We start from the raw sequence: 24,214 nt of genomic DNA on the forward strand, positions 1-24,214 counted from the left end.
CATTCTCACCCTCTTGTCTTTCCCTCTCCAAACTTATTTTGCTTGGACAGCAGCATCACATAATTGTCCAGTAAAATTTAAGCCCCTTGGAAGTAAACAATGCTTGCACTTTAGGAGATTCTTCCATTAAGGATTAATGTTACTCATGGACAGAAAATACGGGGTGTCCAGTGTCAAAAGTCAAAACAAAGTCAAGATTTTCTAGTATCAGAAAAGCAATATTTATTGCTTTGCTTAATGCATAAAATGCTATTTATACAGTATTAAACCAAGCAATCCACTGATTTAAGTTTAAAATTTATACACAAAAAAGTAATGATACAGAACATTCAGCTGACCGCTGTTTTGCCAAATTTAAAGGGTCTTATTTTGAAGCTTTTGCCTCTGAAGGATTTTCCCCAGTATCCAGTGTCTTGAGCAATCTGAAAAGGCCAGCTGCTTCTCGTATCCGACTGAACTCAATACAAAATGCCTGCACTTCTATAAACAAGTCCTGTACGTTAATAATTTTGTTGCGGATCAAGGATTGGAGAAAGACACAAACGAGACGTACCAGGCGGTTCTGGAACAGAAAAGGTCTGGCTTTAATATCTGAAAATATGCTCGAGCAATTCTGTTAAAGAGTCTGACCCTTTGTACTGGTATTTTGTGACAATTCAGCAGGAATTAGTTACATCAGTTAACCTACCTTTTCACTTCAAGATTTATACAATCTGCATTTAGCCCTTTAGTTTTCCCTGTTTGCTGTCCTATAGTACAGGATAAATGTTAGGGATAGGGAGCTGGACATGCTCTTCAGTCTTGCATGAGATTTTTTATTGATTCTAGGAACCAGGTCCTATCACTGTACACTTGCTTTATATGTAGGTGGCATGGCTATCTCTAGGGCCAAACTTACATCCTAATGCAATATTTCCATAATAGAGTGACTCAAGAGGATATTAAATAGATGTCCTGAGCATTACAGGTAACTTAGTCATTACTTTTAGGAAAAAGAGCCCATTTTAAGAGTAATGTTTCCTAAAAGAAATTATTGCAGAATAGCTGACCCTCATGCTAGAGGATGTAGAATGTTGTGGATTTTTTCAGACTAGGAGGAATTTTAAAAAGCTGGGAGCCATGCCAAACTCAAGGCAAGAAAGTTGGAAATACAGGGTGCTGCCTCACTTTGCAAAGGTTTTAGAAATGCCACACACTAGCCCTTAGAGCCATGTTGTTTTCACTTCAAGTGTAAGTCTCTTTTGCACAGCAACTCCTTAGAAACAGAATGCCATCTGTTTTGGTTACTGTGGGCACTTCCTTTACAGCACTGAAAAGTGCAGGAGATTCTGGAGTGTTTCTGATGACAAAGCACACAGCTATGCAGAAATAAAGTGGAAGTGGAAGGATCTGGAAGCTTGAGGACAAGGAGAAGAGGCAAAACATCTAATATGTGGATGGAGAGAAGGGTACCAAGTGAGAAATCTGAACCTCTCTGACACCATATATAAACCTGAATAAAGTAAGGAAAGCACTGTACAATTACTTTGCTGCTGAATGCATGAAGTACTTTGCAGAAAATTAAGACCACTACCTGTGCCCCTATGAAAATGCTGAAGGAACAACCCCTACTCAATTATATGCTTATTAAACATCAGAATTTCATTAAAGCAGTATTTTGCTTCTTGAAGCCACAATTTGTAAAGAGGGAGTATGTGAATTCCCAGTGTAGTCACCTTATTAAACCTCATCTTGACTTTTAACCAAGTCATTGTCAAATACCCACCTGCATGTATTTATCCTTAATCTGTTCACAGGTAGAGATGCAATTGGAGATATAAAGGTGAATAAATTCAGGAGGGAGATCAACTGCTGTAGTAAGCCTGTTAAACATAAAACAAGCTGATTAATGTACAGATAAACTAGCAAGTTAATCATCCATAGTACCATTAAACAATGGACAAATACAGTTAACCTCATAATTCAAATGTGTATGATTCATCGACAATCCACCGTAATCTCTCAGGGAGTTAACTAAAATGTTTGGAGTTGTGGGCTTTTGACATGTCGAATAAGTGTGCTGCACTAGCCAGACACCAACATCAAAAGGCAAATCTATTTTTACATCAAGTGCAATACAGAAATTGGTTTTATTTAAGGTTAGCCTCTAGATGTCTGCATGCAGGAGGCCTAAGTCAAAGGCACCCATGTGATCTTTACTCCTTGTCTAATAAGCGGATACCTTACAGAAGCTAGCGATGGGCACTGCTTGCAGAGCAACAGAAACTCTCAAGTTGCTTATTTGAGCTTATCTGAGTGACAATTTCATATTGTAGCAAGCATCAAATGCAACTGTGTATATCAGCATCAGATATCAAGTCTAGAAACTGAAGCATTTCTTCTGAAATACACAACTGGAATAGCATGATTTTGTGCTTCATAATGTTAGTTTGCCTTAGTTTTTTTCAGGGTTCTGAATTTAGAAGTCATGGGAATTAGAACATGATTAATATCTGGATTTCAAAATAAGTGCAAAAGAAGAGTTCAAATGACTGAACATGTTAATCACACTATTGGGGTGAAGAACCAGAAGTGACTCACCAAAGAAACAGCTAGAGAACATTTTATTAAAATACCAAAAAGCAAGAGAGCTTGTGCTTTCACAATAGTGCTATAGACAGAATATCTTCAATCACCCAATACATGTACTATACTAATGGATCATTAAGGTGTACAACTGCCATCTGATTTTTGTTTTAAGTTGTTTGAATACCCACATTCAAAGAGAGGCAATACAACTTATGAATGATCTTACATCACATTTGAAGTATACCAGTTAGATGCCAGCTCTGCAAGATGCTCCAGCTTGCACTAGACTGCTATGCAACCAACATGGATCTTTGCTTAATTAAGTGGTTAGGAAGACTGGAGTATATAGGTCTTTTATCATAAGACTTTGCAAGTGTTTTTTTATTTCCCACAGGACATTTACTTTACCTGATCTCCCTTACCTCAAACTCCCCTTTTGGCACTGCCAACCATTTTAAATTTTATGAAAAACTCCTGCCCTGTATCTTTTGTGGAGAGGACCCTGCCTGCATCAGAACTGATGTGATTTTCACTGTGCAGGGGAGACCAGAACACCTGTGATCTTCTGTGGTTATACTAGACAGGAGTGGGAACCATTTACCTACTGCCATTCCATCCTAAAGCAGAGCAGAGACCCCAGCAGCTTGATGGCTACTATAAGCTCAAAGTGGGTGGAGCTGTCAACTCAGTGGTTTAGGGAAGGCTTGGTACTTATACTGTGCACCTGAGGCAGGATTCATCAACATAGCAGAAATGGAACCAGGTGTTTAACAATGTCTTGAATAGCAATAGGTAGCTTCTTCAGCCTCTTTGTGAATAGTTGGAAGACCGAGAGATTGGAAGAGGTTCCAACTACTTCTCACTTAGCTTGCAGTCTCTGGGAAACTTTCAGGTTAAATACTTCAAACATTTTACTCAGGAGACTAATGCAGATCATTGTTAGCAGTTTTGCTTTTTTAAACATCAAGAAAAGCAGTCTGCAGTGCTGAAGTGGGGACAGAAAGGTAGAAAACTACTGGGTTTGGCATGTGGGAAAGAAGAATGAGGCTTCTCGTTCAAAAATAGTTGCTTAATGTGTGAACGTACAAGCAAGCGACATGTCACTACAGTAACATTTAATCAGGTGTGAAACCCAACTGGCCAGTTAGAATAGATCTGGAAGTCAAGGTCCAAGCCTATTATAAAACTTCTCAGAACATACCTATCTGGCAGTAGTTTGTCCCAACTAAGCAAATTTGAGTGCATCTCTGATGCCAGAAGGGGAAGAAAAAAAAAATCAGCTGTATTATAGGTGGGGTTGGTAGCACTACACTTCCCATTAAGACCGTGTTTTCAGCTGCTTCTGACTTTGTCAAACTTTAATATCTGCACTGAAATTTTCCATGCTGGATGTCTACACCTCAGCTTGATTATTTTTTTTTTTACATGTTAACCAAAATAATTCAGCCATTTCAAACAATGAGACAAGAGAAAAGTAAGTTTTGCCCATGTTAAAATATTCTGGTGACCTCTTCTCTGAAGCACTCCCCTACCCCCATGCTTTGGAACAGGGACTTGAAATTATGGCAAGGGGTGGCCTTCATGTCAGTCAGACACTCAAGAGTTAGAAAGTATCTGAATTAAGGTTGCCTGTGCAGTCTTAATTTGGCCCCCTTGTGTGTACGCATTATGATACAATATTTTTTCCACAAGACCTCTGGTTCATTTAGTGCACAGGATGGATGATGCTCGCTAAGTGAGCAGAGCAGCTATTCAATATTTTGCTTTATACTCATGGTTCACTATGTGGCCCTTGGGCCTTAAGTCTTATTTGCTGCATACTATTCAAACCCTGCTCTGAATGCTCAGCACTTCTCCAAATCGAATCAGGCACCCAGAAAAGGAGGAACACACAATTAGTGACCACATGTGAAGTGTTTGGTTCAAGTGACTCGTGTAGTATCACACAGGAACTCTGGCAGAGGCAGAATACAATTCTCCAATTGCCTTAACCATGAAGTCATCCTTTCTCTTCACTACACACCTTCCAAGTTCTGCAACAAAGGAGGCAGGGTTCTAGATAGTCTGCTTCACTACACAACCCTAATTCAAACCCAGAACAAGTATATCCTGTGCACTGAAGGCAGTGGGGGTCCTGTGGAAAAATTGTATGTGATCATGTAAATAAAGACTATCAATGTATAGGCACAATTAAAGCTGCATAGACAACTTTTATTCTGGCATTTTCCAACTCACGAGTGTGACTTTGCAATTTAATGTTTTCTAATCTAGTTTGTGTGTAATTAAATAAAAGCAAAAAAATACCCCAGTTCTGTTGTACCCATTGTACGCAGTGGAGCTTTTGCTCTAGAAGTTTACAGCATCCATAAGTGAAGCATTTTACAGAGGCATCAAAATCCATTTCTGTCAGCATCTCTAAGTAGACTCTTTTAAAGGTAACACATTTTTACCCTAGCAACACGCAGTGGAGCCCCCTTGTCCCTTCTGTACCTCTCCTGGAAGAGGGCCTTCCTTGTGGCTATCACTTCGGCAAGGAGCGTATCCGAGATCAGAGCCCTCACTTTGGAACCTTCCTTCCGAAGGTGGTATCAACTTTCCATGTCAACCAGGACATTTTCCTCCTAGTCTTCAAGCCAAAGCCACATGCTACTTGACAGGAGCAACGGCTGCACTCCCTGGACGTTCATAGAGCCCTCACCTTCTATACTGAGTGTACGAAGCCGTTCAGAAAGACGACCCAGCTCTTCGTGGCTGTGGCTGACCAGATGAAAGACCTCCCAGTCTCTTCACAGCAGATCTCCTCTTGGATTACGTCCTGTATCCGTGCTTGCTACAACCTGGCCAGTGTCCAGGCCAAGCCCCTCACCACCCCATTCTACAAGGGCTCAAGCCTTGTCGGCCGCTTTCCTGGCTAAGGTCCTGATATAGGAGATCTGTAGAGCTGTCACTTGGTCCTCACCACATATTTTTGCATCTCAGTATGAGATACTCCAGCAGTCCAGAGACGATACTGCATTGGTTCAGCGGTGCTGCACTCAGCAATATCTCACTCCGACCCCAGCACCTAGGTAAGGCTTGGGAGTCACCTAATTGGAATCAATATGAGCAAGCACTCGAAGAAGAAAAGATGGTTACTCACCTTTGTAACTGTTGTTCTTTGAGATGTGTTGCTCATATCTATTCCAGACCCGCCTTCCTTCCCCTCTGTTGGAGTAGCCGGTAAGAAGGAACTGAGGGGGCACTGAGTCAGCTGGGGTATATACCTAGCGCCATAAGGGCACCACTTCAGGAGTCTCCACAGCTGAACCACCGGGTGTTCTGGGGTAAAAAATTCTCCAACGATTGCGCACGCGGCGTGCACACACCAAACCGATAGGGGCTGTGGTGCCAAGGAACGCCGGTGACGTAGGTTTCTATCAGAGTTCGACCGCGGTGCAATTCCTACTGGTGCCGCCAGGGTGCTGCACACCGAAGCACTCGGTGCCGGGTCTTGGCGCGACACTGGAGATTGAGGGCTAAGAGCCGCCTTCATGAAGAGCTGTCGCAGACAATAGTCCCGCTCCATTTTAGTCTGGGCCAAAAACCTTTGCAGATCCTGCACTTCTCGGTCTGATAAAATTCCCCCAGACACCTTAGGCAAAAATCGTGGGGGTTGCCTGTTTGCATGGGCTTGGAGCAGGACGCACAGGGTTTAAAGCCCGGAGCCTTGGGCATGAGCCCAAGCTACCGGTGGGAAGGAGGGCAGATCCCTACCAACCCGCTAGAACTATTTACACTATAACTATATGAAAAAACCATATAAAACTCTATAACTACGCTAACTATAAACTATTTACAATGTTAAGAGGAAAAACGCTAGGGAGAGTGGAAAGCGGAAAAGTCAAGCTCCACAGTTCCAATAACCGTCACGGGTGGTAAGAAGGAACTGAGGGGGCGCTGGGTCGGCCAGTGCATATACCCAGCACCATAAGGGCGTCACTGCAGGGGGTTCCATAGCCAACCCACCGGGTGTTGCTTGGGTAAAAATTCTCCGACCATCATGTACGCAGCGCGTGCACACCTAATTGGAATCGATATGAGCAAGCACTCGAAGAACCACCTTCTGCTAAAGAATCAGTGCATTGACTCCAGATGTAGGGCTTTTCACTCTATGGCAGGTAGCACTGCTTTCCAGCTGACTGAATGAACAGGAACTGCGTGTTTCTTGCTGCTCCTGTTCATTCTGCCTTCTGCAAAACAGAAGAGAAGGTGGGGGGAGGTGTTTAAGGAGAGAGACAGTGAGAAACAAGGAAACGAGATCGTAAGTTTACCCTGGCAGAAGCAGTACTTCCTCAATGTCACACTAGTTGTGGTTTTGGTAATAAAATGCCCCCAGATTGTATTTCCATAAACTCTAGGCAAAAACGACAATCTCACCCTTCACATGTGCTGGACACCATTCCCACAGCCCCCACTGGCCTGGGACAGCAAAGTGCGGCCAGTGGAAGTGGCGATACGCCGAACCTGCAGACACGGCAGGTAAACAAACCAGCCTGGCCCGCCAGGGGCTTTCCCCGACAGGACGCGGGCCAAAGGTTGCCTGTACCACACCATTCTCTCACTAGAAGGGAAAACCTATAATGGCAGCAGGCCATAAAAGAGACTCAGTTGGGAATAAGAACCATTCAGGAAATATATTTTTGCTGATAATGTTTTAAAGAAAGTCACACCAGTGAACTGGGTCTCTTAAGCACTTGGATTCAGAGACTGCTGAAGTGATAATCTCACTTGTAACAGCAGTAGCTTCTTCTGCCAGTGTAGAAAGAATATTTTCTTCCTTTGGACTAATTCATTCCAAATTGAGAAATAGTTTGGGACCTGAAAAAGCAGGAAAGCTTGTTTTTCTTTTCCAGATTATGAACAAACTGGAAAATGAAGGTGAAGACGACTGAGTTAGCTGCAGAAGCCAATATTTTAAGTTTCTCATGTTGACCTGGCTGACAGTGAACTTAATTTTTGGTTTTTTTTAAATATTTAACTATTTTAGTTAAAAACTATTTAAAATCAGGTTTGTTTTTAAAAAACCTGGAATGTTTAACTACATTAAAAAATTCATGCTTGTTTTTTAAAATATTATGTTTGCTGTTGAAGAAAAAAAATCCAGAATACATAACGTCATTTTAGCTAAATAAAACAATTTAAATGTCTGTCTGGTGATGTTCTCTTAATCCAGCATGGCAAGAAAATCCTCCAAATATGAATGATTAACCTGTTCAATTGGAGACAGTCATTGGGAGGTGAACTTCATAAAAATCTGCTTCAGTTACCTTTGATAAATGAAATAAACAATCATTCATTTTCTGATATAGCTGCAAAGCTAATCTGAAAGGTTTTCAAAAGAAATCACTTAAAAAATGTACAGTGTGTGCCTTCTAAAAATGAAACCTACACCTATTTTTGAGTTGTGAAGAATATGTATTAAGGTTATAACAACCAACATGAATGCACTTTTATGTAGAAATCCATGATTAAATCAAGTATCAGAGGGGTAGCCATGTTAGTCTGGATCTGTAAAAGCAGCAAAGAATCCTGTGGCACCTTATAGACTAACAGAAGTTTTGGAGCATGAGCTTTCGTGGGTGAATACCCACTTCATCGGATGCATGGGCATTAGCATGCATCCGACGAAGTGGGTATTCACCCACGAAAGCTCATGCTCCAAAACGTCTGTTAGTCTATAAGGTGCCACAGGACTCTGCTGCTTTTACATAATTAAATCAAGTCTTCCTGACTAGTGATATACATCAAATCCACCCTGAAAAATGACACTGAAATCTGTCTCCAATTTCAATATCGAAGGTGAATCTGAGATTGCAATTAACCCAATATAACTACACTTTTATATTAAGAGGTGAGATATAAATGTGAATTTCAGATAAAAAGCAAGATTTCAAGATTTACCCTATTTCATTTGCACAACAAAATGGTGGACACAAGACTTGTATCACACAGGCAAAACCACTACTGCAGACAGCCTTGTTTTAAGATATATTGCAAAATTATTTCTATGAACACTCCTACTGAAATGAACAATGCCTCTCATTTTAGCAGCATTTCATGCAGAAGTGTTTATTACATTTGTTTGAATTAATTAGCAATATTACACCTTTCATATGAATAAACCAATAAAAGGGATGAAACTAACTTGACATACAGGCAGTTTTGAGTGATAGATTTGAGTTCTTTTGACAAGAGGACAGGTAATTCAAAGCTACTTCACTGCATTTTAGTAAGTCTGCTTATATAGTATAAATTGGTATATTTAGTCAGATGAGTTCAGCACTTTTCCAGCCAATGATCACGTCCTACAGTAAAAGAGCATAGAGGAGTCTTCTCTGCCCCTTTCTTGCTTTAATGTGTCTGATTTGTGCATCTTTGTCCATCTTTTTCAGGCCAAAACCTATTTCAATGAAATTTGACCACTATTTCCTAAACTCCTGCCAACTTTGGTAGCCTTTAGGGGCATAGTGGAACAAACTACTTTTCCAATCTGACTATACTACTACGCATAAAGCCAAGATCAGTAAAACTCATCAGGTACTCCCTGTGAAACATTCTGCTTTCATTTTTTTAAAAACACTGATCAGAGCACTCCAGTGCAAGAACTCACAAAGACACGTTTAGATTTAAAATAAGAAACTTACCGATTTACAACTTCCATTGAATGTAAAGACATGTCCATGTTGACCAGGACAGAAAAATACTCTGTTATCTGACTGGACTGCATTAGTTTAAGCAACATTTCTATAGCAACTAGAGGATTATTTTCCACCAGGTCAGGCAGTTTGGCAGGAGTGAGGCCAATGTGGTAAACAAGCTTGGGGTCCTTTTCTAATTCTCCAAGAAGCTATAAAAAAAAAACATCTTAAATTTGAATTAAACTGTACATGTTTGATCACAAAAAGAGCAGGTGAACTAGAAACCCAATCTGGATTTTATGATGACTTAGTTTAATAAAAGATGTTCTGCCTTGTGCAGAAATTCCAGTGATATTAACAGTGACTCAAAGTTTCCTACAATCAACAAGTACGCACTTTTTACAAAAATGTTGTAGCCTGCAAAACAAAAGCAATAATCCATCTAAATTACACAAAGAGTAATTCTAGCCACTTGGATTTAAGTATTTCTTATACATATTTTGTTTTCTTCTAATATTTCAGTTTCTGCCCAAGGGCAAGTGTGCACAGAAAAGCCTTTAAAAGAAGCTACGGTCTTGACGCTCATGGCACTTAATAGCCTTGTATGTTGTGGAAAAATTTAAACCCACATAATTCAAGTTTCATTTTTGTCTCTTGCTCTAGCTCTTTCATTGAACTGGCAAATACACCTCTACCTTGTTATAACACCACCCAATATAACACGAATTTGGATATAACGTGGTAAAGCAGAGCTCCGGGAAGGGGAGGCACGCTGCGCGCTTCGGCGGATCAAATTAAGTTCGATATAATGAGGTTTCACCCATAACACAATAAGATTTTGGGGCTCCCGAGGACAGTGTTACATTGAGGTAGAGATGTACATTGTTGAACTGAGCTGATCAACAACTTTGATAAGTTATCTTAGACAGAAAGAGATAGTTGCACTAGAACATCTCCCTCCTTATACAGTACAATGATAAGACTAAGGCCCATTGAACTCAGTAGCAGCACTCCGACTAACTTCAGCCAGACATGACTAGGCCCTTAGCATTTCTAAATAACCATCTTATTGAAAGCCTCTGCCAAATCTGAAACAGCATTACTGCAACAAGGTTATCCTAGCAGGGAAATACTGTTGCTAGTTACTAGTCACATTTTGCATTTGTGCAGCTAATGAAGGTGTGTGTGTAGAAACAGCAGATAGACAAATTTTAAAAAATACTTTCCTTATCTGACCATATACAAGTCAAGACTCTGGAATTTTGGTATTGAGACAAGACAACTCAAACAATATTGAGATTTCCTAAATTTGGAGACAGTTTTAAGCAAGTTCACTCCTTGGCAGGACAAATCTTCAAACTTAGCTCTACACAGGCATTTTGAGAGTTTAAATCTTTTAGTGGCACTTCCATCTTAGCACCTCAGGCTACTGTTTGTTCGTTTCACCATATATACACCGATGCAAAATATTTCCATCAATGATAACTGAAATGTACAGATAGGCCAAGTAAGAACAATGCTGCTTGAGAACAAAGAGTCTGATTTAAGGATATTTACTTTGTATATTTTGTCATGTGATGTTGACAATTCGTCTTTTAATGGCTATGAAGCTTTAACTTTTTGAATCTCAACATCTACTGTCATTACATAATTGTCGGACCCCTGACCCCAAATGTTCACAAATACAGAAAATTATAAATTGATAAAAATTTTAAAAATGCTTAAACAAACATTGATATTATCCACTGAAATTATTTAAAAAATTGAATTCTGCCAACGATAAATATGAGATGAAGATTATTTAAGTCTTTTAATTTGACCCTAATTTTCTAAAACGTATGACATATAATAACATGCATAGGAAAAATTAGAAGTGAGGGCAGCTGGCACATAGCACCCACCTGTGTTTGCTGGGGAGAGGACAAAGGACTTTTGAAAGCCTTAGCCATGATGCGTTTGATCTCCACTCCAGTGCTGTTTTTAACGCACATTGACTTATCCCACTGAATTGCATGATCTGGCTCTATTGGGTTTAGCCAAGCCAGCTCATCCTCACAAATATGGAGTGGAGGTGGTGGCCGGATAAACTCTGGTCGAAAGTGACCTGAAAGACAGTGTTGTGAAGATTTCTTTCAAAGGAAAATTAAAGAGGTAAAGTTATTTTTGTATTACTCAATGAAAAATCATTTTAAATTTAGAAGGCTACTATATTGTATATTTAATATAAGGGTAACAACAGCAGTCTGATGAGTGGTCCTCTCTCCCTCCCACAACTGTAATACTTTTCAATGTACAATCAGATTAATTTGTTTTTTACTGGAGTTTTATACTAGGATGTATGAGCTTGGTCACATACAATCCAATCTAGAGAAAAGTAGCTCAACACACCACTTAGGTCATTCCTTACGTAATTGTGCCAAAGACTACAAAAACTTAAGAGTAAACAAAGATGCACATACTTTCTATGGGTGGTTTTGGTCCACTCACTAAAGCTTCAGTGATCTGTGAGGCAACAGAGCTGTCAAAACCAGAATTTGAGGAATCTGGGTCAGGATCGCTGAGAATGCTGGGGAAACTAGCTTTGCTCTGTGTTGGCAACTCAGACTGACGCTCTGAAAAAAAGTTCAGTCCACAATATTAAAGCATACAACCAAAATACAGATGTTAGGAATACTAAAAGTAGCAGGAGACAATCTGCGCTTTAGAACAGCATCGGTTTAAAGAGACAGTGTCAACATGAAATCTAGTTCAGGTTTGTAAACAGTGGGCCATGGAGCACTTGCTGGTGGTATGCAAAGAGTTGACTGGTCGGTCACATGGTGTTGGCTCTCCTTTCCACTTCCTAAAACAGTATTTTTAGCTATATAATGCACACACTTTCCCAGTATTACTTTTCCATGTAAACAGCAATTGTTGTAATTGTCACAAGGGTTTACATAATAGCAAATGGGAGAAATGCAGTGACTGACTGTGAATGGGAGAGAACATAAGCTATCTGTGAGAATCCTCTAGGACAGTGGTTCTCAAGTGGATCCACACTCCCCTGGGGGGCCAAGAGCTGGTTTCAGGAGGCCATGCCCTGCGAGACAGGAGCCCCAGCACCCTAGGATTACCATATGTCCCCAGACATAGCCTCTTTTGATTCTCTACTGTCTGTCCGAGCAGATTTTTCAAATCAGAGGCTATATCCAGGCTTCTGCAGAGCACAGGTAGCTCAGAAAGAGCTGTCTCTGCACCTCACTGATTCCTTCCCTTCCAGCTGACTGGGCAGGATCTGGCAGCTGCGAGGGACCAAACAGCTTCATAATGCAGCATGTCAGCCTCACACTGCCAAATCCTGAACCCCTTCTCCAGGGAGCAGCTCCAGCTGGAGCTGCATTTCATAGCAGGTGAGCTGGTAGGAAGGGCAGAAAGAGGACAGGCTGTGGCTGTTTCCAGGGGGAAGCTTTGTGCAGCTGCTGGAGGTGAGAGACAGGCTGCACCAAGTGCCAGGAAGCACAGGAGGGGAGTGCAGAGGTCAGGGTAGAAGGGGCGCAGGAGGGTTAGGGGACTCCCCCTTCCAGTACCCCCTCTGCCTCCGCCCTCTGGCAGTGTCCTCTTTTGGGGAACCTGAAACATAACCCTACATGAGGCCAAAGCCCTGAGTCCCGGTGCCCCGCAGGGCCCTGAAGTTTTTATAGCATGGGGGAGAGGGGGTTTCAGAAAGAAAAAGGTTGAGAACCCCTGCTCTAGGACATGACCTAGCCTGTGGAAAGACTCAGAACCCCTGATCTAGTCAGTTTCAAAAAATGAGTTCCAAGTAAATTTTCATGCACTATTCTTGCCACACTTGTCCCCCTGCCAATTGTGCTTTTACAGTCACATTTTTCTCTCCCTCTTCCTGCTTCCCCCACTGTTGCGTGAAGACCCATACAAACACAGGCATTCAGACTCCACAATAATGGGGGCCATAAGAAAATCTAAATCAGAGGTAAAAGATTTTTCAGTGTGGACTGTATTTTTAGTGATGTTGCATAGACTAACTACCCTTCCCCATTTGTTGTCACAACATCCCAGTAGCAACTACAGCAATTGCTTACATCGAAAAAAATATATCGGGAGTCTAATACAAATTAAAGTTATGCAGCTGGAAGTCAGCAAGCAGCATGGGACATCCAGCACTATCTGGACTACAATCGTAACCAAGAATTGTTCAGAGGTGGACAATGCCCCTAAAAAGGCCAAATTATACAGCATTGGAAACATTACGCAGTAATACTACTAAATTCAGCAGATATTCTGTGTTACTGCAAAGCTGGTTACAGAGAAAGGAAAATAAGTTTTAAACTTATGGATACATTCTAAGAAACCATAACATGGCTTCTGTCACAGGAGTGCTCAAACAAGCTGAGGACTGGGAGTGGCTGACTCTTTATTCCTAATCCTAAATTTCAGCGAAGAGTCCTGTGGCACCTTATAGACTAACAGACGTATTGGAGCATGAGCTTTCGTGGGTGAATACCCACTTTGTCAGATGTATTCACCCACGAAAGCTCATGCTCCAATACGTCTGTTAGTCTATAAGGTGCCACAGGACTCTTTGCTGCTTTTACAGATCCAGACTGACATGGCTACCCCTCTGACACTCAACTCTCTGTAGTACTGTGAGAAAGGATGTCTTTACCTTCTGTCACCCTGATCAGTTCATTTTAAAATAGGTCAACCTTACTGCATGAAAGTCAGTAGCTGACTAACAGATGCCAGCCCAAGAGCACTGCTAACAGATTCCATCTGCAAAGGGAAGTCTAAGTATGTGCTTATCTAGTCATTCAGGGAGTTTTCATCGTTTTGTAGGCATTTTTACATAGCATGCTCCTCAGTAGATTCAGCCTCTGATAATCCGAAGCTTGACATCTTGATTCCATAACTTATACAGCTCTTGTTTTGGGCCCAGCAGTCACTGAAGAGAGCCACCATCCTGAAATTAAACTACTGCTTCATTTTCTGTGTAACTGAGCTTGTATACTGCCTATATCTACACTGAAGCTATTTATACTTTCTCCTTTATTTACAACCTGATGAGCTAGTACTCATAGCTTTTCTCTGTAGAAATGTTCTTCATGTTAGATATGGTCCCCTAATTATCTAGCGTTCAAAATTTTAACTGAACCCCCTCTCAAAAACAGATCTGTTAGATAACAGAACTCTTCCACAGATAACAATAGCCTGCTGAGTCCAAAAGTTTTTTCTAGGTGTATTTCCTATGGCTGGTAAGGGTGCAAGGATGTACCTTTTCCATCAAAGCAAAAGAATAAGCAGAAGTTATTAAGTTTGCAAAGTATCGGGTGGCTTTCTGTTCTATTTTATCTGAATATTGACTCACTGAACTAACTTGGTAGGATATTTTTCCTTCAAGGATATGTATTATATATTTGATTACTTTCTTAGCAGTTCCCGAAAAAAAATATTTCATTGCAAAAAATAAAAATCCAATTTCATCAATTTTCAGAATGCTTCTAGTGGTTTATAAACTGTTTAGAACTTCAGTATACAATCCTAAAAAGAATTATTTTTCGGAATATTCTTGACCAACTCCTGCACATTACCATTAATCCAACTGGCTAAATGTGTTGCATCTAAAAGATGAGTACTGTATATACTCGTTCATAAGCTGAATATTTTTGGTAAAAAAATGATGCATCAAAGGGGGGGGCAGCTTATAACTGGGTCTACACCAAAATCTGATGATTTTAAACTCTATGGAATTATTGAATTGAATATCTAATACACTGTTGTTTTGTTTACCTGGAGCATCTGCAGGCATGGAGCCCCTCAGCTCCCTGTAGCCATGGTTCGCTGTTCCCAGCCAATGGGAGCTGCCGGAAGCGGCGTGCCACTTCCCACAGCTCTCATTGGCTGGGAATGGCAAACTGCGGACACTGGGAGCTGAGAGGCTACATGCCTGCAGACGGTCCAAGTAAACAAAACATCTCGCCCCACCAGCAGCTTACCCTGAGGGGCCAGGAGCCAAAGTTTGCCAACCCCTGAAATATAGGGCCGGCTTATGAACGGGTAATACAGTTTTTGCTATTTTTACCTAACCATCTTGGGGGGTCAGCTTATAAATGAATGGACTAACGACTGAGTATATACAGTAGATATCATTTCCGTTTGGAGGCACCGTGGTGTGCAACTTAAGGTCATAGCTGGTCAACAGCTGCTAGTAAATTATAGGTTTGATTTGGACCCCAGTTTGATATTCCCAGACAATAAAATACCATCAGATATTATAATGAGATCTACAACAGGTTTAGGCCCCAGTCCTGCAATTCAGTACACACATGAAGACTCTTGGACTTGCAAGGAGCCGCAAAAGAATTCAGTGAAGCTCCATGTGATCACTGCAGTCTGCCCACATGCAGAAGGTTACAGGATCAGGCCAGATTGATTCTTTGGGATTAAAGAAAGCAAAAGTTGTATTTAAAGCAGAATCCTTAATAAAAAAGCTAAAGATTAATTTGTTTATGGGAAGAGCATAAGCTCCTTAACCCAAGCCACCCAAAGTAAAAAAAGTTATTCAAAGGCAAGCAGCTGTGGAGATCTATTGTGGTGCTACATTTTTTCTCTTCTGTAAATTGCAGGAAGCTTCCTTTGAGTCCTAACGGAAGGTGCTGAAATGTTTTGGAAAAAGCAGCTTTGACTACAAGCCAATTACCCTTAACCAACGTAGTCTTCTGTCAGGCTAACCGTATCGAATAAAGGCAGTATTTTGTCAGAAAATTTCCTTTTTCCACCAGCATCAGAAAATGACATTTTCGGCAGGATAATGATCCAAACAGGCAGAAGTACAACTAAAGAAACAGAAGCAAATAGGGCAAATTTTGCAAAAACATTCTGCAAATCAGCAGGTTGAAGTTAATACCCATCAAACAAAAAAATCTAAACAAAGTCCTTATGAAACTGTATTTCTGCCTTTTAAAAAAAGCAATTACAGCTGCAAGTCAAATTATTCACATTTAAATTCTGATTGTTACTTAGGATATTACTCAGAGAAGATTGGATATTAAAGGACAGGATACATCAGTTGTCTTTCCCATATGTAATTTAACGTTCAGGATAATTATCCTGACAGAATGCTTTAAATATTTTGAATGGCAGTAATCCTTTGTGAGGTACATTCTAGAACAAGGTCCAAACTTGTCCCTAAAATGAATCCAGGGATATTCTGAATAGGAGAACACCTTTACAGAAGCCATCAAGATTTACAACTGTTACAGGACAAGATCGGCCAGGAAAGAGGGACAAATATAAACAAAGATCTCAATAGCTTTTAAGTTTAAGCATTTTTGTTCCACTCTTTTTATAGACTGCCCAGTTAACTACTTTTCTACATCTTCGATTACGGGGAAAAATATGGACTTGAAACAAGTTATTTTATAAACGGAGAAACCAGTCAAAAAGGTGATTCCTAGGTGTCAAGACTACAGCAAGACGAGTTGCCTTCATATGAGGCACATAGACAATGGCAGGTATTTATTCCAAGAAACAAATCTTGTCTCTCTCACCAGCAGAAGTTGGTTCAATACAAGATATTACCTCAGCCACATTGTCTCTCTCATGAACATGTCAGATCAGTGATACCCTAAGATCTCTATGTAGTCAAATTAGTTATGTATGTGATTTACTGTATAATTTTGTTGTATCCACTACATATAGAATAAGCATTGCACATTCAGCTACTTATTTTTAAAAGTAACCAATATCAATGAATTTGTTCCATTTTCAAAAATACTACTGGCTTTGTATTTTGAAGACAAGACAAACCAGAATGTATGGAACCTCCAGCAAAAACAGTACATTTAGTAATTTTGGGCTCTTAATTTAACACCATTCAGAGGGCAGGTACACAGCTCTTGTGAAAAATCAGACCCCTTCAATGCATTGTAATTTGGGCACCCAAAGAGTCATGTCATTTTTAAAAGTTAAAGTCAAAGATGTTCAGAAAGGAGGGATTCAAAGAGAGAGACACCAGACTAAAAGGCAGGAAAGCTCAGGCAATAGTTGAATATCACACTGTTTGTCTAATTATCCCAAGATTAGGTATTAAAAAGTTAGTTCTCAAACAATGAAAAAAAACAGTCTTGAAATCATAACCAATGGTTATCACATCCTTATAAGGCCACATTTGGATTTTTGGTGCTCCAAACTGGCCCCTATTCACTATATTCATCTTTCCTACTGTTTTAATCAGTAGCTCCAAAAGTGACCTACTAAAAGAGATGGTTCACAAACATCACCTTTCTCTCTCTTTCTCCTGCCAAGTGGTCCAAAAGCATCACTTTTACTAGATACAGTCAGCCAAATTAGCCACCTTCCCAATCTGAAGGCAATACTTAGGAAGTTACAAAAACCTGAATCATCTCAGATTTATAAAAATACCAAAAATTCAGTTATAACACCTAGTCTTGCCAAAAGATATAACTGAAGAAAGAGGCATAAGGGCTGCCTGGCTGCCTGGGTTTCTGAAATTGGAAACACTGCACAAGATACAAGGGAATAACATTTAAGCATGAACACTAACAACAGAACAAAAGACATTTTTCAGATGTAAAGACTTTTCCTATATTGTAAAAAAAGTGTCTTCACAGCCTCAAAGAAGAAAATTCCATGTATAAAACTTGTTTGTTAAGCCAAATATAAGGCAGTTAAAATGCCATGTGCTTGAAGTTTCTACAGTCTAGAATTATAGCTCAACTAATTTTACACTTGAAAAGAAATATCTCACTTTCACTATTATCTCAAGGAAAAGCTGTCAGGATATATCTAAAATGGTTTGTTATTTCCTACCTGCTAGTGCTAGCTGAAGTCCACTTATATCCACTGACTGGGCCATGTTTCCTATATCCATTAAGGCAATCTGTCGAGGAGTCTTCTTGAAGAGTTCTCTAGGAGGAGCCAACATCAGTTGGGAAAGGAAGAATTTTTCTGGTGGAGTTATGGGAGGTAAGAAACCTGAGAAAAACAATTTTCCTCACTTGTTATATAGCAGCAATTAATATTTTGCACTTTCTACTATGAAGGAGCAATGTTTGCTAAACAAACTATGGCACAAGTATTAAAATGTATGAATTAGGCTGACACTAAGAATATTCAGTTGTGTTAATATTTTAAATTAAATCCACGCCTCTTCCTATGTAATATTTAAATATGCTTAAACTGTCTAATGAACTAAACCCGGTCAAGGTTTCTTTGGTTTTAACTATTAAAAAGTTTTAGACTTATTTCAACAGCCCTATGTCTCCATTTTGGGGTTGAAAGCTAGGTCACAGCATACCATAAGGGCCAAGGAAGCCATCTAAAATTAGTTTATTAAAATTAATAAAACCTAGTTCTTCAGCTGTTACCAATGTTTGGTCATTCATATTAGTAAAATATAAGCTCTTAAACTGCAATTGCATCTATGAGACCCAGGCTGTCATATCAAGCTCTGTTACACTTTGGGGAATAGTTTGTGTTTGGGTGTTCCAGCAAAGAAAGGCAATTTAATTAAAACTAGGCAAATACAAGGAAAGCTGAACTCTTCTGTAAGAGAACATTGAATACAAATAGGCCATCAGGAAAGGAACAAACGAGAAAAATGCGCCAGAAGTAGTAAATAGCTCCCAACCCTTCCCCACACAACTTTTAAAATTTGGTTTTGAACGTCAAGCAGTCTTGATGCATCGTTTTGTTTTCTAATTTAGACCAATGATCAATTATTAACAAATAACAGGCACGCTGCTAGTCACAGCCATAATATTCATTGTAGTTTGTGGTGAACAAGTTGCTATTAACACTACAAATTATTCAAAGTGAAAAACTTTTAGAATCCAGTTTACCTGTCACTATTTACAGTTTTTCATTTCAAAGCCAAGAAATACAAATCACATCAGTTTCTCTTCCAGGTTCTTAATGCTGCTGAGTTTGGGCTTCCTACACTGCAGGGAATCTTTGTTTCAAAACAACTTTGTTAAAATTATGGAAACATTTCTATTAGTGTTGAATGTTTATAAACAAAGTTTTATAGAACTTTATTTTTAGGCCATGTAAAACTGACAGTATCCCTTTACGATTAAGCAGAACTTGCCTATTTTTAGAAATTTATAGCTATCAAAAGGGTTAAACAAGTTCTCCACTTTTTGTTAAAGTAGAATTTATAATACTTTGTAAGTTTTGAATTTTGCACTTTAGCTATTTTAGTTTTCAATGTAAATAAAATTTAATCTTGGCACATCCATACACCTTCGTAAGCACTATAGTAACTTTAATATACTTTAAAATTTGAACTTTTCAAATGAAGTTATAAATGTTTGAGACCCATTTTGCAGCATGTTATAAATACTCCTTACTGAAATCTATAGCAAAGGACAATAGTTCAAGCAGTCACATCAAAGATAATTATTCTAATAGCCATCAGTGAATCCACATAATTTTACTTTCAGCTGAGGGGAAGTTTGACTTTGAAAATTATTTGGATTTAAATGAGCGGAATACAGCAAGTTTATATACTCTCTAGAGCAGTGCTTGCAAAGTTCAACACCCTTTACCCCACATTGTAAACTGTTACCACCAGAGCTTGGAGAATATTGCAAAGAAAAAAAAAGTTTGCTTTAATATTTAAATGTTCAAACAATTTGACTGTGCTTTCAATAAACAGTGTTGAAAATATGAATGAAGAGAACGTTTTGCTGAAAAAGCAAGTTTTAAACTATTCAAACTCTCAAAGAATCCAGAATTCATTTGTATTTGTTCCAGAAATCAGAGACTAAAATTAACTCATCCATTTACATGTGATCAATGGGTACAAATGGCTCCGGTTTTGAACACTCACAATGAGCTGTTTGCAAACAAGCTATAATCCAACAATGTAAAGAAATTACTTGGCAAAAAAAAAAAAAAAAATCCTGCTTGTTTTTACATTAAAATACAAGGAACTTCTTGTGTTTTCTAAAAAGCTTGACTGGGTGCTCCCTCAGCCTTTCACAAAAGAACTTTTCTGTTCTTTCCAGTTTGTCTGGAATTTAAGGTGTTTTTTACACTGTGATTAAATTAGAAGTTAATCAAATAACACTGCCCCTCCAAATTCCCTTTCCTTCAGTTTCTCTGGTTTCAGCACCCTGTGATATTAATCCCTCTAGTTCTTCAAAGCAAACCCTGATAATTCTCATGTCAAATGCTTATTTTTAAGTGATACAGGCCTTCTTTAATCATCATAAAACAGCACACACACACCCTTTCCTTTGTAGGGCAATTTCAAAGACAAAATATTTAAATACGCCTGTCAACAGGGGTCATGCATCACTCAGTTCTCATCACCCTGATTCCCAGTTTGGGGGGCACTAGACTAGGTTTTCCTGTCCCTTGCCCCCCATAAAAGTAAGTATCTGGAGCAGAGGGCCCCCTTTTGGCCCTGGATCACACAGAGAGGGCCCTATTCCAGAGATTTATTTGTACTGGGAACAGAGGGGACAGGTAAACCTCACTTCTTGCAAATTCCCCTATGCATAAACAGCCTCTTACCTGGCTTCAAGCTATCAAGATTTCTCCAATCTTGGGGAATAGAGTTAAGCATGCCTCTCTCTCTTCAGTTTATCTGCTATGTATATTAGTTACCTTAATCAAAATCCTTCTGATTTTGGAGAGGTAATTTATCCTTATGCACAGTTTCTCGGTTTTCATTGCTTTAATCTAATGCCCCCAAAACTGAGAGCCAGAGTGACGTGCACTGCCAATTGAATGGAGTGGTGCACGACCGCTGTTGAGATGCGCTTTTAACCACGCTTTCTGAACCGCTTTGCAAAGGTAAAGGGTGGGTGGTATTTTATAACATGTAAGAAAAGGCCCGAAAGGCTTATTTTGAAGCGTTTGATATGAGAATAATCCGGGTTTCTTTTGCTGCTTGCTAGAGGACAGTTTAGATGAGTGAAGAACTAAGGGGACAGGCACTGGACCCAGAGGAACTGAAGGAAAAGGAATGTACTCTGATGAACTGAACTTAACCTCCTGAAAACTTGTGTGAAAAATTCAGCCCCCTCCCCCGCAAGCAGAGCCTGGGAGCTGGGGCAGGCTCCGGCCCAGTGGACACAAAGCGAAGCATCACTCCGAGCGGGGCCTCCTTCCAGTGCCCCGATCTCTGCCACAGCCCGGGCGCCACCACAGCGGCGCCCCCCGCCCCGCCCCGCCGCGCCGTGACGGCCGCCGAGAAGCGGAGCCGGTTACTCAGGGGACGTCCCCGCGCCCCGGGCGGTACCTGAGAGCGGCGGCCGCTCGGCCTCGTCGCCGCGCTCGGGCGCGGGGTTGAGCAGGTGGGCGAAGATGGCGGCGAAGGGGTTGGCGGCCAGCGGCTCGGTGCGGTACATCTCCCAGAGCAGGTAGAGCGCGGTGAGGCGCTGCGGGGGGCTGGGCAGCAGGTCGGGCTGCTGCAGCAGCAGCACCAGCACCGAGCCCAGGCGGAAGTGCTCGGCCTTGCCGAAGTAGTGGTGGAAGGCGCTGGACAGGCCCTCGAAGGTGCTGCCGCCCGCCTCCTCCGACACGATGCTCAGCAGGCTGGAGAGCTCCTTGGGCGACAGGCTCATCCTGCCCGCCGGGGCCGCCGCGCCGCCCGCCTCCCCCCCGGCGCCGGGGGCCCCCGCCTCCGCTCCCACCAGAGTGCAGGGCGCCGGGCTACCCCCGCCCCCGGGCATCCAGCTGCCCGCGCGAGCGCGCGCGCGCGCACACCCCGGCGGGCCGGCTCCGCACCGCCTCCCCCCCACCCCGCCGAGCTCGTCGGCCCGCTGCTGCCGTAAAGCTGCGCGCCGGCTCCGCTACGGCGCTTTTACGACACTGTCGCTCATCCGACCAGAGGATTGTTGTTGGAGGGAGAGAGCTATCGCGGCTGGGGATTGGCCGGCGGCTGTCCCCAACGTGAGTCGGAGGATTGGCTGCCGGCACCGTAAAGTCGCGCTCTGGCTCCAACGTGTTTAGCTTTGCGACACTGTCGTGCAACAAACCAGCTGGCTGTGCACGGGGAGGCGAAAGGGAGATCCGGTGGCTGCTGCTAACGGGGATGGTGCCGCCCCAGTTCGGCGCGAGGCCTGTGGGGGCTTCTCGCGCCCCAGAGCGCGCCCCCAGGGCCCGGCCGCCGCAGAGCGCTTTACCCGGCCGTGCGTGGCGCTGCCTGGTGCGCCTGAGCCACGCGAGTCCGCGAATACAACCGCGTCGCGCTAGCGGGCCCGGCCGAGCTCCAGCCTCTACAAATAACCTGGGAACAGGAACCCGCAGTCCTGCTCCCCCAGGCCCTGCGCTTGCGTATTAGACCACACGCCTTCCTTATGTAGCAGAAGCTCTCGTCAGGCAGATGCCCATTGCAGACTAAACAGTGTCATTGGCAATTTGGCTTGGCAAGATAACGCTTTAGTAATATATTTGATTGGCAGGGTAATGTTAGTAATTTAAAAGGAATTTTACTTGTATTGCCATAATCAGATCATGGTAGGTGCGTATTAATTGATTTGTTAACAGTAAGTAAAGGTAAAGAAAAAGCTCTATGATTTGATTGTAGAAGTTGCTTTTCTTTCCTTGCTAAAATGCTCTGTGATATTGTTTGCAACTACACTTTAAAATAGAGAAGAACAACGTAACAAAAATATTCAAGGACCAGTGAACCCCAAATACATTTTGTAAGGGAGGAGGCAGCAGAGAGAGCAGGGGAGGGCGATGAAAAAAAGATAGTTATAGTAAATTGATTTGCTATAGAGATTATATTTTAGTTTCTTTCAGGAACCAGGCTAAATAGTTAAAAATAGAAGAAATTCCCTACTTCTTTTAAAAGATCACGTGCCTTATTTTCAAGAATAGGCTGAGGAGGGATGAGATCCACCCTACAGCCAAAAATGAAATTAAAGCACTGCCAGATTTTATTATTCTCATGAGTCTTTCCTCCTTATTTGTAAATTCCTTTCCTTGATAGTTTAAGTGTTCCATCCCATTTGAGATGTTTTTATGTAGTAACACTCATGGAAGGAGAAGATGTAGTTGATCTGTATCCAGTCATACATCTTTCTAGCAATCATACCTTGTAATGGTTTTTTCCCCCTAAAAAAAGGAAGTCTCTCTCTAAAAAAGGTTTTCTTCACTACAACTAGACATGTCAGAAAACCATGAATGAGACAACTATAGCAGAAACAGATTTTTTAAAAAATGTATCTAATTCCTTGTAATGAGAAATATAGACCTATTGGTTTAGCATCAATACTACAGGAAACTCCACAAGCTTTACTGGGTAACCATACAAGAATAAATCTTTTAATAGTTAATTTTTAAAGATGCCAGCTTGAACATTTGGCCATAGCTCCAGGCCCAACCATTATAGTACAACAGCTGCATAAGTGTGCTGAAAAGTGGTTGACTTAGAAAAATGAACATGTCTACACAGAGAGGTATTGACCCAATTAGCTGCTGTACGTTGTAATGAAAGTTCCCCTTTTCAACCGATGTCAGAAGTCCACATAGATAGGCATGCTAAAATTCATGTAGCTCTACATACCTTCCACAGCATAGGAGATGCCTTCATTAGTGCTAAAATCCTGGCCCCATTGAACTTCTACTACTTCCACCCAAAAGCAATTTAATTTAGGCCTTGATCCATGCAGATCCAGTTGCAGGATCAAAGGCTTAAAGGCTAAATTAATGTTGACTATGAACTTGAAATTCACTTTTCAAGAATCTTACAAATAAAACTATCGGGGTAGCCGTGTTAGTCTGGATCTGTAAAAGCAGCAAAGAATCCTGTGGCACCTTATAGACTAACAGACATTTTGGAGCATGAGCTTTCGTGGGTGAATACCCATTTCATATTCACCCACGAAAGCTCATGCTCCAAAACGTTTGTTAGTCTATAAGGTGCCACAGGATTCTTTGCTGCTTTTACAAATAAAACTGTTTGCATGAATGTTCAAAAAAAGCGAATAAAA

General features: G+C 41.1%; 1 protein-coding gene across 1 annotated transcript; it reads right to left on the minus strand.

The window, feature by feature from the left end:
* Positions 1 to 207: 207 nt before the first annotated feature.
* Positions 208 to 21,946, minus strand: CNOT11 (CCR4-NOT transcription complex subunit 11). Its single transcript, XM_030546518.1, has 7 exons — positions 21,514 to 21,946; positions 18,072 to 18,236; positions 11,705 to 11,857; positions 11,147 to 11,349; positions 9,252 to 9,454; positions 1,766 to 1,862; positions 208 to 562 (listed from the first exon to the last, which is right to left on the minus strand). Exons 1-7 carry the CDS (start codon positions 21,944 to 21,946, stop codon positions 365 to 367), a joined length of 1,452 nt encoding a protein of 483 aa, XP_030402378.1. The 3' UTR covers positions 208 to 364.
* Positions 21,947 to 24,214: the final 2,268 nt, after the last annotated feature.

This window comes from Gopherus evgoodei, chromosome 1, assembly GCF_007399415.2.
Source record: "Gopherus evgoodei ecotype Sinaloan lineage chromosome 1, rGopEvg1_v1.p, whole genome shotgun sequence".
In the NCBI taxonomy this organism is placed as follows: domain Eukaryota; kingdom Metazoa; phylum Chordata; order Testudines; family Testudinidae; genus Gopherus; species Gopherus evgoodei.